We start from the raw sequence: 17,065 nt of genomic DNA, 5'->3' as shown, positions 1-17,065 counted from the left end.
CTCTGATTCTATACAGATTAGGATAGATAAAAGAGATCAGAGGCTAGAAGCATTTCATGAATACAGAGAGCTCCAGAGTAGAAAGAACAACATGACACTCTCTCTGCTGCTCTATGCACTACTATAGACAAGGTGCTCAGTGCTGTTCTCTTCTCACAGCTTACTGGACAGCCACTTAACAGAGTAAGGGCAAACCACTAACATTGTGAGGGTCACTAATCATTAGTGTTGTCACAGGAACTAACTGGGAGAGCCACACTGTGCACACAAACCAAAACTCCAGAGCTTTACATTATCTCATCACTTCAGCTGCATCCCACAGGTTTGATCTTCATTATTGCTAATTCACAAACATTTCCTAATTTCTTTTTTTAAAAGATTTTATTTATCTATTCATGAGACACACACACACACAGAGAGAGAGAGAGAGAGAGAGAGAGAGAGAGAGGTAGAGACATAGGCAGAGGGAGAAGCAGGCTCCATGCAGGGGGAGAGAGAGAGAGAGAGAGGTAGAGACATAGGCAGAGGGAGAAGCAGGCTCCATGCAGGGAGCCCAATGCGGGACTTGATCCAGGAACTCCAGGATCACACCCTGAGCCAAAGGCAGATGCTTAACTGCTGAGCTACCCAGGCATCCCAAACATTTCCTAATTTCTAAAATACTTTTGAACCATGATGTTTACTAGAAATGTATAATTTGATTTATAACAGTTTTATTTTTTTTAATTTTTATTTATTTATGATAGTCACAGAGAGAGAGAGAGAGAGGCAGAGACACAGACAGAGGGAGAAGCAGGCTCCATGCACCGGGAGCCTGATGTGGGATTCGATCCCGGGTCTCCAGGATCGCGCCCTGGGCCAAAGGCAGGCGCCAAACCGCTGCGCCACCCAGGGATCCCTATAACAGTTTTAAAATGTATTCATAGATTAATAGAACTTTGCTCAGAGAATATACTGTGAATGGTTTTGTTCATTTTAAATACATTGAGTCATATTTTATGATCCAGCATGTGATCAATTTTGGTAAATATTTTATGTGTACTTGTTAACGTGTCTCCTGTTTTTATTGGAGAGTTACTCATCTCTGTTGTTACTGATATGTTGCTTATTTTTCTTTTCTGTAAAATTTTGATACAGTTTGAAGCTTTGCTTCATATAGTTTACTTTATACCTACAGTTTATATATTCATGGATGCATGCATATTTATAATTGTATTTTCCTGATGGATTAAGCCCTTGTATCACAATGTTATTTCTGTCTTTTATCCCTAATGATGCATCTAGCCTTAAAATATGCTTTTTCTAGAAATAGCATAGGTACTTTGATTATTGTTTCCTTGGTAAATGTATTTTCATCCTTTTGCATTTAGATTTTCTGATTCTTCATATTTTTTTAAAAAAAATTTCATAAACAGTATATAGTTGTGTTAGTTTTTTTCCAGGCTAACGATCTGGCCTTATAATTAAAGTATCCAAAGAAATACTAATATGTTTGGGTTTATTCTTTTCTTATTTGAATTGTTTTATTTCCTGCTTCCCCTTTTTCTTCTGCCCTCTATTGAATTTGTGTTAAATATTCTTTCAGTGACCATTCTAAAAATTAGCATGCACATTTGGGTGTTTTTAAAAAGATTTTGTTTGCTTGAGAACGAGAGAGCAAGCAAGAGAGATAGAACATGAGTGAGGTGGGGGGCAGAGGAAGAGGGAGAAGCAGACTCCCTGCTGACCAGGGAGCCTATCGTGGGGCTCAATCCCAGGACCCTGGGACAATGACCTGAGCTGAAGGCAGATGCTCAACTGACTGAGCCACCCAGGTGCCCCTAACATGCATGTATGATTAATTACTGCAAGTTACTGCTCTTACCACCTCCCTGATAGTGATAAGATCTTGTCATTCCAATAATAATCTCCAGATTTTTACATTATTGTTATAAGGCATTTTAATATTAGACATTTATCATCCAAAAGCTACTATTTTTTTGTTACAGTAAATATTTAGTTGTATTCGTTCATAGTTTTTCCCACTGCTTTTTATTCTCTTCTGTAGTTTTATCTGAGATCATTTTTCTCTTCCTGAAGAACTTGCTATGGTATTTCTTTTAGGAAAGATTTAATGGCAAGAAAATATCTTGCAGACTGTTTGGAAATTATTTCTTTTTTTTTTTTTTTTTTTATCCCTTGAAGAATATTTTTCTGTTCCCCCCACCTCCTGCACTTTAGGGATGTCATTCCATTGTCATGGCTTATTTTCATCATTTTTTTTTAAATTAATTTTTATTGGTGTTCAATTTACCAACATACAGAAAAACACCCAGTGCTCATCCCGTCAAGTGTCCACCTCAGTGCCCGTCACCCATTCCCCTCCAACACCCGCCCTCCTCCCCCCTTCCACCACCCCTAGTTCGTTTCCCCGAGTTAGGAGTCTTTATGTTCTGTCTCCCTTCCTGATATCAGATAAATTAAAATTTACCCTGAAGACTATTTTCATCATTTTTTACAAGGAGTCAGCTATCAGACTTCTTAAAATTCCTTGAAAAGTATTGTGTCTTTTTTGCACTGTTTTCTTTTACTATTTTTCTTTTGAGGTAGATTTTTTAGCATTCTTACTGTATTGTGCTTAGGTTTTTTTTTTGTTTTTACCCTGCTTGGTATATTCAAAGCTTCCTGAATTTGAAAGTTGGTATCTGTTACCAGTTTTATAAATTTCTTGGCCAGTCTTTTACTTCCCTCTGTCTCATTGTCCTCCTTTTGTTCTCTGATTTTGTTTTCATGTGTATTGTCTCTTTTCACTGTGTCACAGATGTCTCAAATACTATTCTGTTTATTTTCCTTTTTTTTTCCACTGTGCATTTCTTGGGCAGCAGCTTCTTACTAGACAGATTTCCAAAGGCAAGGGGAATAAAGGCAAAAACAAATTATTGGGACTTCATCAAGATAAAAAGCTTTTGCACAGCAAAGAAAACAGTCAATAAAACCAAAAGACAACCACAGAATGGGAGAAGATATTTGCAAATGTTGTATCAGATAAAGGTCTACTACCCAAAATCTATAAAGAACTTACCAAACTCAACACCCAAAGAATAAATAATCCAATCAAGAAATGGGCAGAAGACCTGAAGACATACAAATGGTCAACAGACACATGAGCAAATGCTCAACAGGGATCCCTGGGTGGCTCAGTGGTTTAGCGCCTGCCTTTGGCCCAGGGCATAATCCTGGAGACCCGGGATCGAGTCCCAAGTCGGGCTCCCGGCATGGAGCCTGCTTCTCCCTCTGCCTGTGTCTCTGCCTCTTTCTCTCTCTCTCTATGTCTGTTATAAATAAATAAATCTTTAAAAAAAAAGAAAAACAAAAAGAAAAAATGCTCAACATCACTCAGCATCAGGGAAATGCAAATCAAAACCACTATAAGATACTACCTCAACAGTCATAATGGCTAAAATTAACAAGTCAGGAAACAACAGATGTTGTTAAAAAACAATATAAAATAAAACCTATCTAGTAAGTTCTTCATTTCATATTTGTATTCCTCAGATATAAAGCTTACAGTTAATTACTTTCCAAAATTTATCTCATGAAGTTATTCATCTGTAAACCTATGCTCTCCACCTTTTTATTTTCTCAGACATATTCAACCATAGTTCTTTTAATGTTCTTATGAATAACTTCACATCTGGATCATATTCTTTTTATTAAATTTTTATTTATTTATGATAGTCACAGAGAGAGAGAGAGAGAGAGAGAGAGAGAGAGGGAGGCAGAGACATAGGCAGAGGGAGAAGCAGGCTCCATGCACCAGGAGCCCGACGTGGGACTTGATCCTGGGTCTCCAGGATCGCGCCCTGGGCCAAAGGCAGGCGCCAAACCAATGTGCCACCCAGGGATCCCCTCTGGATCATATTCTAAGTGTAATTCTCTAGCAGTAAGAATAAAACAGAGAAACAGAAAAAAGAGAAAGAGGTCAGAACTGATGTATCATAAAAGAAGATAGACACATGATCTATAGATATGGAAAAGCATTCAACTGCATTAATTTTCGGGAAAATACTTACCAAAAACATAAAGATAAATGTTGTCAATAAGATGGCATACTATGAAGTCCCAAGTCCTTTGCCCCCCACCCCTGCCCATGGAGAAAAAAAGCAGAAACTCAGCCAGTTTATTATAACTTTATAGGAACTCTGGAAAACAATCATAGGTCTATAGCAACCAAGAAAATGCCCAAACAAGAAAATGTCACATTCAAAATGATAGGAAATTTCATAGCATTTTCATGAGCCCTTAATTCAACCTATCGCTAGTGTAGCACAGTCTTGGTCTGGAGGATATGGCAGTCCAGTTGCCAGCTCTCCCCTGAAGTGGAAGAAGTAGAACAGATCTTCTTTATTTCCAACATTCTAACATATCGAGAGGCTTGCAAGAAGGACTGCTCTCTTTTTGTCTAACTTGGATTTTAAATAGGGAAGAGCAGTGGTATCCATTGGTTGTGAACCTGCCGGGGTACCCCAGACCTGAAGATGCCTGAAGGAAGAAATTATGAATCAAGACTATAATATAGACTAAGGCTTGAAGGAGAGCCTGATATAAGGCCCTGGGGAATAAACACATTTCAAAGCAGCTCTATTTATAGGGGAGGGAATTGAGAAAGCAATATACAGGCCAAGATGGTGTACATACTCATAAAGATATGAGAGACTTTGATCTTAATGGGATAGGAGTGATCCCTAGTCTCAGAACAAACCCCACTAATTACTGATGAACTGCTCTGACACAGAGTCAGTCTGCAGATTGGAAGAGTGGCTGATATTTTACTCAAGTTTCTACAACATCACAAGGCCTACAAATAAACAGGAAAGCATAGTCTGTTCAAAGGAAGAAGATAAAATGACAGCAACCATTCCTGAAGAAGTACAAACAGGGGGCACCTGGGTGGCTCAGTCGGTTAAGCATCAGCCTTCATCTGCCTTCATGATCCCAGGATCCTGGGCTGGAGCACTGCATTGGGCTCCCTGCTCACTAGGGAGCCTTCTTCTCCCTCTCCCTCTCCCCCTGCTTGTGCATTTTCTCTCTGTGTCAAATCAATCAATCTAAGAAAAATACAAAGATTGGAGCTGCTAGACAAAGACTTTAAAACAACTGTCTTAAATAAGCTGAGGAAATGAATTACCACTAAACCTACCCCACAAGAAATGCTAATGGATTCCTTCAGATTGAAATGAAAGAATGCTGGACAGTAACTCAAATGATGTAAAGGTCTCCAAGAAAGGAAATATAAAAGCCAGCTTCTTAGCTCTGACTGCTATAACAAAATAGATATGGTGGATTAAATAATAGAAAATTATTTCCTCATGGTTGCAAAGTCTAGGAAGTCCAAGATCAAGGATGCATTTGATTTGGTTTCCCAATGAGGGCTCTTCATGGTTTGCAGATGACTCTTTTCTCACACTGTCCATACATGGCAGAAACAGAGAGAAGGAAAGAAGGAGAGGGAGAGTGAAAGCGCAAGAGCAAGTTTTCATCTTATTATAAGGACACTATCCCATCATGGGGCCCCACCCTCATGACCTCATCTTAACCGGATTACATCCCAAAGGCCACACCTCCAGATACCATCACATTGGAGATAAGAGCTTCCAAAATACTAAGCTTCTGGCTTTGAAGATAAAGGAAACTGCCCTCAGCTCAGTAAGGCAGACAGCCTCTAAAAGCCTGAAAAGGCAACAACATGGATTTCTCCTGGAGCCTCCAGAAGGAATACAGTCTTGCAGACATTTTTATCTTAGTCTAGTGAGAACCCTTCCAAAACTATAAGATAAAATTGTGTTGTTTTAGCCACTAACTTGTGAATTTGTTACAGCAGCAATAGGAAACAAACACATAGAGTGATAAAAACCTACCAGAATAGCTAAAATCTTTCTAGATTTTTTAAAATACCAAATATGTATAAAAATTTAATGCAGTGGAAACTGCAATTACTATTGATGAGAACAATAGGAAACAAACACATAGTGTGATACAAACCTACCAGAATAGCTAAAATCTAGAAAGCTAAAATACCAAATATGTATAAAAATTTAATGCAGTGGAAACTGCAATTACTATTGATGAGAACATAAGTTGGTCCAGTTACTTTGGTAAGCAATTTGGCATTTTCTTCTAAAACTTTGAAGGTTTATTAATATATATATGTGTGTGTGTGTGTGTGTGTGTATATATATATATATGATGCATATATATGTGCAAGAAACATGTACAAGAAAATTAGGAATGTTATTCATAATAATAAACAATAAACATGGCAAACAACTCAAATATTAATCAAATATAACAGATGAATAAAAGTGATAAAAAATACACTGGAATACTAAACAGCAATGAAAATGAACTACCACACTGGGCAACAGTAGGGATAGATTTCACAAATACAATGTTGGCAAAAGAAGGCAGGTATGAAGAAGGTCATACTATATAATTACATTTATGTATAGTTGAAAATACAAGTACTGTTTAGAGATGTTTTTGTTAAAACTTTAAAGAAAAGAAGGAAAGTAATTATAAAGGTCAGGATAGTGTTTACGTTCACAAGGAGGGAGATGTACTTTAAGTGGTATTGGGATCCTTGGTGATTTCTTTTTTTTTCATTTTCTTAATAATTTATTTTTCATTGGCGTTCAATTTGCCAACATACAGAATAACACCCAGTGCTCATCCCGTCAAGTGCCCCCCTCAGTACCCGTCACCCATTCACCCCCACCCCCCGCCCTCCGCCCCTTCCACCACCCCTAGTTTGTTTCCCAAAGTTAGGAGTCTTTATATTATGTCTCCCTTTCTGATATTTCCTACCCATTTCTTCTCCCTTCCCTTCTGTTCCCTTTCACTATTATTTATATTCCCCAAATGAATGAGAACATAAAATGTTTGTCCTTCTCCGATTGACTCACTTCACTCAGCATAATACCCTCCAGTTCCATCCATGTTGAAGCAAATGGTGGGTATTGGTCATTTCTAATGGCTGAGTAATATTCCATTGTATACATAAACCACATCTTCTTTATCCATTCGTCTTTCGATGGACACCGAGGCTCCTTCCACAGCTTGGCTATTCTGGACATTGCGGCTATAAACATCGGGGTGCAGGTGTCCCAGCATTTCATTGCATCTGTATCTTTGGGGTAAATCCCCAACAGTGCAATTGCTGGGTCATAGGGCAAGTCTATTTTTTTTTAAATTTTTATTTATTTATGATAGTCACACAGAGAGAGAGAGAGAGAGGCAGAGACAAGGGCAGAGGGAGAAGCAGGCTCCATGCACCGGGAGCCCGACGTGGGATTTGATCCTGGGTCTCCAGGATTGCGCCCTGGGCCAAAGGTAGGCGCCAAACTGCAGCGCCAACCAGGGATCCCAGGGCAAGTCTATTTTTAACTCTTTGAGGAACCACCACAAAGTTTTTCACAGTGGCTGTACCAGTTCACATTACCACCAACAGTGTAAGAGGGTTCCCTTTTCTCCGCATCCTCTCCAACATTTGTGGTTTCCTGCCTTGTTAATTTTCCCCATTCTCACTGGGGTGAGGTGGTATCTCATTCTGGTTTTGATTTCTATTTACTGGATGGCAAGTGATGCAGAGCATTTTCTCATGTGTGTGTTGGCCATGTCTATGTCTTCCTCTGTGAGATTTCTCTTCATGTCTTTTGCCCATTTCATGATTGGGTTGTTTGTTTCTTTGGTGTTGAGTTGAATAAGTTCTTTATAGATCTTGGAAACTAGCCCTTTATCTGATATGTCATTTGCAAATATCTTCTTCCATTCTGTAGGTTGTCTTTTAGTTTTGTTGACTGTATCCTTTGCTGTGCAAAATCTTCTTATCTTGATGAAGTCCCAATAGTTCATTTTTGCTTTTGTTTCTTTTGCCTTCATGGATGTATCTTGCAAGAAGTTACTGTGGCTGAGTTCAAAAAGGGTGTTGCCAGTGTTCTCCTCTAGGATTTTGATGGAATCTTGTCTCACATTTAGATCTTTCATCCATTTTGATTTTATCTTTGGGTATGGTGAAAGAGAGTGGTCTAGTTTCATTCTTCTGCATGCGGATGTCCAATTTTCCCAGCACCATTAATTGAAGAGACTGTCTTTCTTCCAATGGATAGTCTTTTCTCCTTTATCAAATATTAGTTGACCATAAAGTTGAGGGTCCACTTCTGGATTCTCTATTCTGTTCCATTGATCTATGTGTCTGTTTTTGTGCCAGTACCACACTGTCTTGATGACCACAGCTTTGTAGTACAATCTGAAATCTGGCATTGTGATGCCCCCAGATATGGTTTTTCTTTTTTAAAATTCCCCTGGATATTTGGGGTCTTTTCTGATTCCACACAATCTTAAAATAATTTGTTCTAACTCTCTGAAGAAAGTCCATGGTATTTTGATAGGGATTGCATTAAACGTGTAAATTGCCCTGGGTAACATTGACATTTTCACAATATTGATTCTGCCAATCCATGAGCATGGAATATTTTTCCATCTCTTTGTGTCTTCCTCAATTTCTTTCAGAAGTGTTCTATAGTTTTTAGGGTATAGATCCTTTACCTCTTTGGTTAGGTTTATTCCTAGGTACCTTATGCTTTTGGGTGCAATTGTAAATGGGATTGACTCCTTAATTTCTCTTTCTTCAGCCTCATTGTTAGTGTATAGAAATGCCACTGACTTCTGGGCATTGATTTTGTATTCTGCCACGCTGCCAAATTGCTGTATGAGTTCTAGCAATATTGGGGTGGAGGCTTTGGGTTTTCTATGTAGAGTATCATGTCATCGACGAAGAGGGAGAGTTTGACTCCTTCTTTGCCAATTTGAATGCCCTTAATTTCCTTTTGTTGTCTGATTGCTGAGGCAAGGACTTCCAATACTATGCTGAATAGCAGTGGTGAGAGTGGACATCCCTGTCTTGTTCCTGATCTCAGTGCTTCCGCATTGAGAATAATATTTGCTGTGGGCTTTTCGTAGATGCCTTTTAAGATGTTGAGGAATGTTCCCTCTATCCCTACACTCTGAAGAGTTTTGATCAGGAATGGATGCTGTATTTTGTCAAATGCTTTCTCTGCATCTAATGAGAGGATCATATGGTTCTTGGTTTTTCTCTTGCTGATATGATGAACCACATTGATTGTTTTACAAGTATTGAACCAGCCTTGTGTCCTGGGAATAAATCCTACTTGGTCATGGTGAATAATTTTATCAATATACTGTTGGATCCTATTGCCTAGTATCTTGTTGAGAATTTTTGCATCCATGTTCATCATGGATATTGGTCTGTAATTCTCCTTTTTGGTGAGGTCTTTGTCTGGTTTTGGAATTAAGGTGATGCTGGCCTCATAGAACGAATTTGGAAGTACTCCATCTCTTTCTATCTTTCCAAACAGCTTTAGTAGAATAGGTATGGCTTCTTCTTTAAACGTTTGATAGAATTCCCCTGGGAAGCCATCTGGCCCTGGACTCTTGTGTCTTGGGAGGTTTTTGATGACTGCTTCAATTTCCTCCCTGGTTATTGGCCTGTTCAGGTTTTCTATTTCTTCCTGTTCCAGTTTTGGTAGTTTGTGGCTTTCCAGGAATGCGTCCATTTCTTCTAGATTGCCTAATTTATTGGCGTATAGCTGTTCATAATGTGTTTTTTAAATCCTTTGTATTTCCTTGGTGTTGGTAGAGATCTCTCCTTTTCTTTCATGATTTTATTAATTTGAGTCTTCTCTCTCTTCTTTTTAATAAGGCTGGCTAATGGGTTATCTATCTTATTATTTTTTTCAAAGAACCAACTCCTGGTTCTGTTGATCTGTTCCACAGTTCTTCTGGTGTCTATTTCGTTGAGTTTTGCTCGAATCTTTTTTAACTCTATTCTTCTGCTGAGTGTAGGATCTATTTGCTGTTTTTTCTCTAGCTCCTTTACGTGTAAGGTTAGCTTTTGTATTTGAGTTCTTTCCAGTTTTTGAATGGATGCTTGTATTGCAATGTATTTCACCCTCAGGACTGCTTTTGCTGCATCCCAAGGATTTTGAACGGTTGTATCTTCATTGTCATTAGTTTCCATGAATCTTTTTAATTCTTCCTTAATTTCCTGGTTGACCCTTTCATTTTTTAGCAGGATGGTCCTTAACCTCCATGTGTTTGAAGTTCTTCCAAACTTCTTGTTGTGATTTGGTTCTAATTTCAAGACATTATGATCTGAGAATATGTAGGGGACGATCCCAATATATTGGTATCGGTTCAGACCTGATTTGTGACTCAGCATGTGGTCTATTCTGGAGAAGTTCCACGCGCACTTGAGAAGAATGTGTATTCAGTTGTGTTTGGATGTAAAGTTCTGTAGATATCTGTGAAATCCAACTGGTCCAGTGCATCATTTAAAGCTCTCGTTTCTTTGGAGATGTTGTGTGTGGAAGACCTATCGAGTATAGAAAGCGCTAGATTGAAGTCATCAAGTATAAATGTATTATTATCTAAGTATGTCTTAATTTGGTTATTAATTGATTGATATATTTGGCAGCTCCCACATTCGGGGCATATATATTGATGATTGTTAATTCCTCTTGTTGGATAGATCCTTTAAGTATGATATAGTGTCCCTCTTCATCTCTCACTACAGTCTTCAGGTAAATTTTAGTTTATCTGATATAAGGATGGCTACCCTTGCTTTCTTTTGGGGACCATTTGAATGGTAAATGGTTCTCCAACCTTTTATTTTCAGACTGTAGGCGTCCTTCTGTCTAAAATGAGTCTCTTGTAGACAACAAATAGATGGGTCCTGCTTTTTTACCCAGTCTGAAACCCTGCGCCTTTTGATGGGGTCATTAAGCCCGTTCATGTTCAGAGTTACTATTGACAGATATGAGTTTAGTGTCATCATGATATCTATTCAGTCCTTGTTTTTGTGGATTGTTCCACTGGACTTCTTCTTAAAGGGGAATTTTAAGAGTCCCCCTTATAATTTCTGGCAGAGCTGGTTTGGAGGTCACATATTTTTTCAGTTCCTGCCTGTCTTGGAAGCTCTTTATCTCTTCTTCCATTCTGAAGAGAGCCTTGCTGGATAAAGTATTCTTGGTTGCATGTTTCTCTCATTTAGGACCCTGAATATATCCTGCCAGCCCTTTCTGGCCTGCCAGGTCTCTGTGGAGAGGTCTGCTGTTACCCTAATACTCCTCCCCATAAAAGTCAGGGATTTCTTGTCTCTTGCTGCTTTAAGGATCTTCTCTTTATCTTTGGAATTTGCAAGCTTCACTATTAAATGTCGAGGTGTTGAATGGTTTTTGTTGATTTTAGGGGGGGATCTCTCTATTTCCTGGATCTGAATGCCTGTTTCCCTTCCCAGATTAGGAAAGTTTTCAGCTATGATTTTTTCAAATACATATTCTGGCCCTCTGTCCCTTTCGGCGCCCTTGGGAACACCAATTAAACGTAGGTTTTTCTTCCTCAGGCTGTCATTTATTTCCCTTAATCTATCCTCATGGTCTTTTAATTGTTTGTCTCTTTTTTCCTCAATTTCCCTCTTTGCCATCAACTTGTCTTCTATGTCACTCACTCGTTCTTCCACCTCATTAACCCTCGTCGCTAGGACTTCTAGTTTGGATTGCATCTCATTCAATTGATTTTTAATTTCTGCCTGATTAGATCTAAATTCTGCAGTCATGAAGTCTCTTGAGTCTTTTATGCTTTTTTCTAGAGCCAGCAGTAGCTTTATAATAGTGCTTCTGAATTGGCTTTTTGACATTGAATCGACAGAGTTTGTAACTTTGTGGAAGAGAGGACTGTTTCTGATTCTTTCTTTTGAGGTGAGGTTTTCCTTCTAGTCATTTTGGTCAGTGCAGCGTGGCCAAAAACAAGTTGTATTGGGAAAAGGAGAAAAAGAGAGGAGAGAAAGAAGGAAAGAAAAGAGAAAAAGAAAAAAGAAAAAAGGAAGAAAAAAGAAAAACGGAAGAAAAAAGAAAAAGAAGAAAAAGAGGAAGAAAGGGAAAAAAGGGTGGGGGAAGCAAACAGAAAGGAAAAAGGAAAAAAAAAAAAACATGGGAGAGTATCTTCTGATTCTATATACTTTAAGTCCCTTGACTTCCTCTGGAACTGGTCTGTCTCGCTGGTCTTCTGGGGGAGGGGCCTGTTGTGCTGATTTTCAGGTGTTAGCACTTGGGGGAGCTGCTCTGCCCCCTGCCTGGTGCGGGGCTCAGTGGGGGTTGTTTACCCCGTGAGGCCCCAGGAGGAACAACCACAGTGGCCGGGGCCAGCTCAAGAGCCCTGGATTCAGCTCCCGCAGTAACTCCGGGGCTCTCCGTCTGCAGGGCCTGGATGCTCCTGGGGCGGGGCCGCTGATCTGCTCAGGTCCGGGCAGGAGCGTCCTTGTTGTCCTGGGCTCTCCCGGCCTCTGCCTGTCCGGGCAGGAGGTTCGGATCCTGGGCTGTGTCCCCAGCGCTCTGTGCTCTGGCGCCTGCGCTGTTGGATTTGAGCTCCCGGATCCGCGCAGCCCCCTCCGCGGAGCCGCCGCCCGAGCCCCTCCGAGCTGCTCCGGGTCCCGCAGTGCGTGCTGCAGCCCTTAGGGAGCTCGGCGCATCTCCCCGGGGAGCAGGTGCCTGTTAGTGTCCCATGGAGCCCGAGGGCATCCCCGCCCTCCTGGGTCCTGCTCTAACTCCCTGCAGGCCCCTTTCCGCCCGGAAGGTTGGTGCAGCTCCTGCTCCTCCGGGACGGGGCTCTCCTGTCCTGGGGACACTCGCCCCGGCCTCAGCCCGGCTCCTCGCAGGGCCCCTCCCCCTCGGAGGCCTTTTGTACCTTTATTTCTTTTCTTTATTTTCTTTATTTCTTTTTCCCTCTTCCTACCTTGATAGAAGCGCGAACTCTTCTCACTGTAGCGTTCCAGCTGGTCTCTCTTTAAATCTCAGGCCGAATTCGTAGATTTTCAGGATGATTTGAAGGTTATCTAGGCAATTTGTTGGGGACAGGTGATTTGGGGACCCTACTCTTCCGCCATCTTGCCCCTCCTTTCTCTCTTTGGTGATTTCACAGCAGTGTTTGTTTTTTAATAATTAAGTGATCTGTTCATCTGTATTTTGTGGGGTTTTTTAAATGTGTTAGATTTCAAAATAAAGTTTAAAATCATTCAGCTAAATATCTCATTGATATTTTTGTTTGTAGACTGATTTGGGAAATATCTACTTTTTTACAATGTTGAGTCTTTCTACTCAAAAAATGTACATTTAAAAAATGTACATTTTACAATTAGTGAAATCCCTAAACATTGTCTTTCAACAACAACAAAAATACGTAGGTCACCTGAAATTCTACCTAAGTAAGTAATTACATGCATTGCATTTCTCTTGAGACTGAAAGTCTGTGATGACAGAAGCAATGTACCATGCCCATAATACCTAAATACTTTCATCTATGTTATGTTCATTTTTTTGTTGCTTTTTCTACTACCACTGGTACCCTGCTTTCAATCACCCGTAGCTATCCTTAGCTTACCTCTACCATCCACTTTTCAAGGATCTTGCTACATAATCATTTAATAGCTCAAAATAAATAATTCTGGAATATTTGGAGAAACCAGTTGACAACTTGTGTGATGTAGATTTCTGGAAATTTATTTTCTGTAATAGCTCTATGAGTTCTCTATTCTTTTACTTAAATCCCCTCTAACTTTGAGTTTCCCTGTGTGCTTCTCAACTGAGTGACTGAGATGGGAAAAGGAGTAGGAAAACAGAGTATAGTCAACAGGAAGAATATAAAAATGGAAGGCCATGGAGGGTAGGTCCTTAGCACAGCTTAGAGCTGCCAGAATGGAAATCTTGGGAAAAAAAAGTTTTTCTATTAGGTTATCTCATTTCTGGAAATACTGAGAATTGCATTATTTGGGCTTAGAGGAAGGGGAAGAAAGAATATACTTTGATCTTCTTCAAGGAGAACATAATGGAACCATTTCAAGTATATGAAAACAAGTAGAAAGGCAAGTAGAGGGTATATGCTCACCTGAGGGAGAAGTAGAAGAACCTCATAGCCATACTCATGGACAAAATTATTTGATTAATAAATACTTATGTGTTCTAACAAAGGAATATTATTTCTCTTTTCTAAGTGATTAGATTGAATTCTTAGGCATTGCATAGTTTTTCTACTTTGACTTGACTTGTTTACTCTCTCTCTCTCTCTCTCTCTCTCTCAGGTGGTATTCCTATTATCTGGATTGGATGCACTGACCAAGAATTACCGCTTTCTGGATACATTGGTCATCTTCATGCTGTTTGGCTGGGCTGTCATTCCCTTCACATACCTGATAAGTTTCCTTTTTTCTAGTCATACCAGTGCCTACATCAAGCTCGTCATGTTACAGTACTGTGCAGGAGTTTTCAGCGTAATATTGAATGTAATAGTAACTGAAATATCAGGTGAGGATATCACACCATTTCCCCTTTCTAGTGGCATAAAAAAGAAATATGGCCTTGAAGATAAGAACATTACAAAGTTGTTTGGTTCTGGGTTTCCAGGGAAAACTTACACTACTTGTAAGTTAATAACCTTTAATAAGTGCCACAAATATTATAGGCATTATGTTGGGTACAGTGCAAACAATTAAGACACTAACATTTTCACTAACCCTGTCCTTCAGGCTGTAAGTTCAGGCTCTGTACAATAGTTATTCTTTCATTTTTTCCTCCTTTGACTTTGAGATTATGGAGACATTGACTACACTGGCAATGATGGCAAAGAGCAGTTTCTTGGAATATAGATGCTGCCTCTCCTTTATTAAATGACCCTGTAAATATTAACTAGATCTGTTTTAAGTAATTCAGCCATACTAGGTCTTGCAGAGACTGAGAGGAATAGGCTCCTAACCCATTAACTGACATTAGGCCTTGCCCTCCCATGAAAAAATTCCCTGAGTGAGTTAGAAACCTATTTTATTTATTTATTTATTTTTTAAATATTTTATTTATTTATTCATCACACACACACACACACACACACACACACACATAGAGGCAGAGACACAGGTAGAGGAAGAAGCAGGCTCCATGCAGAGAGCCTGATGTGGGACTCGATCCTGGGTCTCTAGGATCACGCCCTTTGCTGAAGGCAGCACTAAACCGCTGAGCCACCCAGGCTGCCTGGAAACCTATTTTAGTACTCCTTGCACACCTCTTCAATGAGCAATATTAAGCCACATGAGGAAGAACTGATCGCTGAATAGTAGACTAAGAAACATGTAGAAGGATTTATACTCTGGTGCTCATTTACTGAGTTAGTCACATTGCTGTCAATTAGTCTCTGTGTTAGTTTTCTATTACTGTGGTAGTAAATTGCTGCAAACATAGTAGATTATACAAATATATTATCCTACAGGTCTATAGATCATAAATCTATCAAAGGGCTCATTGGGCTAAAACCAAGCTATCTGCAAGGCTCCATCCCTTTCTGGAGATCTTAGAAGAGAATTTATTTCTTTGCTTATTTGAATTGCTGCCAGAAATTCATTACTTGAAATGGTAGGCCTAAAGTCAGAATTTTTTGTAAAATGGATATTTTTCCTTTTTATAATATTAGATAGGGCTCATCAGTGAAATCCTCAGAGCTTAGAGATTTGTGTGTGTGTGTGTGTGTGTAGTTTTGTTGTTAATCATAAATTTAATTTGTCTATAATATAGATCTCTTAACATTTCTCATACCTTGTAAAATTTTTGAAAAGTTTTCTTTTCAAAGAAGTTTTGCATTTCATCTACATTTCTGAAACTATTGGCATTAAGTTGTTCCTAACATTCTCTTGTGATCCTTTCAGGTCTGTAGATAAGCATTCACATCTGCTCATCCATTGCTGATATTGCTGTATTCACTTACTCTCTCCCAACCTTTCCCTCTCATCAGTCTTTGTCAGGATTTTTACCAATATTTTAATCCTTTTAAAGAGCTACCTTTTGGTTTTATTAATATTTATTTTTTGTGTCCTATTGTGGGGATTTCTGTTCTTATATTTATTTTTCTTTATTTCTATTTACTTTGGATTTAACTTATGTACTTATTTGTAAAGTCAAATATTACATGATTTTAAGCCTTCTTTGGAATCTAGAGCCATTTAAGATATAAAATTTCTTTTCTATTGTTAAGTTTTTATTTAATTCTAGATAATGAATAAATAGCATAACATTGGTTTTGTGAGTGGAATTCTGTGATTCATCACTTAATACAACATCCAGTGCTCATCACAAGTGCCCTCCTTAATACCCATCACTAGGGCACATGGGTGGCTTGGTGGTTGATCACCTGTCTTTGACTCAAGTGAGATCTTGAGGTTCTGGGATCGAGTCCTACATCGGGCTCCCCACTGGGAGCTGTCTCTGCCCCTCTCTTTGTCTCTCATGAATAAATAAATAAAATCGTTATAAAAAAATACCCATCACTCATTTAGCCCCTCTTCACCCAGACCCTTAAGCTATTAAGTTTCTAATAAGAACTGTTGTAGTTGCATCTAAAAATTTTTGATGTATTTTATTTTCATTATCATTGAGTTAGAACTATTTTAAATTTCTCTTGTAATTCTACTTTGACTCATGCATTACCAAATATTTGATGACTTCCTATATTTTTGTGATTGGTTTCTTATTTATTTCTATCATAATAAAAAGTCAATCTCAATCAATATTTCAGTCTTTTACAATGTAATTATTCTTCAGGACACCATCACCTCTGATCTGAAGTACAGAAAATTTACATGTCTCATTCCAGGCAGTCCTACATTCCAAAGTCCCTTAAAAGATTAGATACTGATTGAAATGTCAGACCTGTTACTCAGCATGTCTGTATGTCACAGCATGTCACATAAAGCAATTATGAAACAGATACTAAGTCTCACCTCCTCTAGGAATTTGGTGTTCTCCAAGAAGTAATTCTAAGATGGTTGGTTTAGGGTAATCTCTATTCACTTTTGTTGGAAGAATAGTGGTGGGGCACCTGGGTGGCACAGTCAGTTAAGCATCTGCCTTCGGCTCAGGTTTTGATTCCGAGTTCCTGGGATCAGACTGCTACTCCCTCTCCCTCTGTCTGCCAC

At 39.1% G+C, this 17,065-nt stretch overlaps 1 protein-coding gene across 1 annotated transcript in view; it reads left to right on the top strand.

The window, feature by feature from the left end:
• The window catches only part of LOC140598303 (phospholipid-transporting ATPase ABCA3-like), a 72,421-nt gene that overhangs the window by 1,829 nt on the left and 53,527 nt on the right, over positions 1-17,065 (top strand). The window contains exon 3 of the mRNA XM_072753692.1: positions 14,189-14,411. Within this exon, the coding sequence (XP_072609793.1) occupies positions 14,189-14,411 (223 nt within the window). The remainder of the gene's footprint in view (positions 1-14,188; positions 14,412-17,065) is intronic.

The sequence above is a fragment of the Vulpes vulpes genome, chromosome 3 (genome assembly GCF_048418805.1).
Source record: "Vulpes vulpes isolate BD-2025 chromosome 3, VulVul3, whole genome shotgun sequence".
NCBI classification, from domain to species: Eukaryota; Metazoa; Chordata; class Mammalia; order Carnivora; family Canidae; genus Vulpes; species Vulpes vulpes.
Note: the sequence above shows the minus strand (reverse complement) of the source record. Positions and strands in the feature narration are given on the sequence as shown.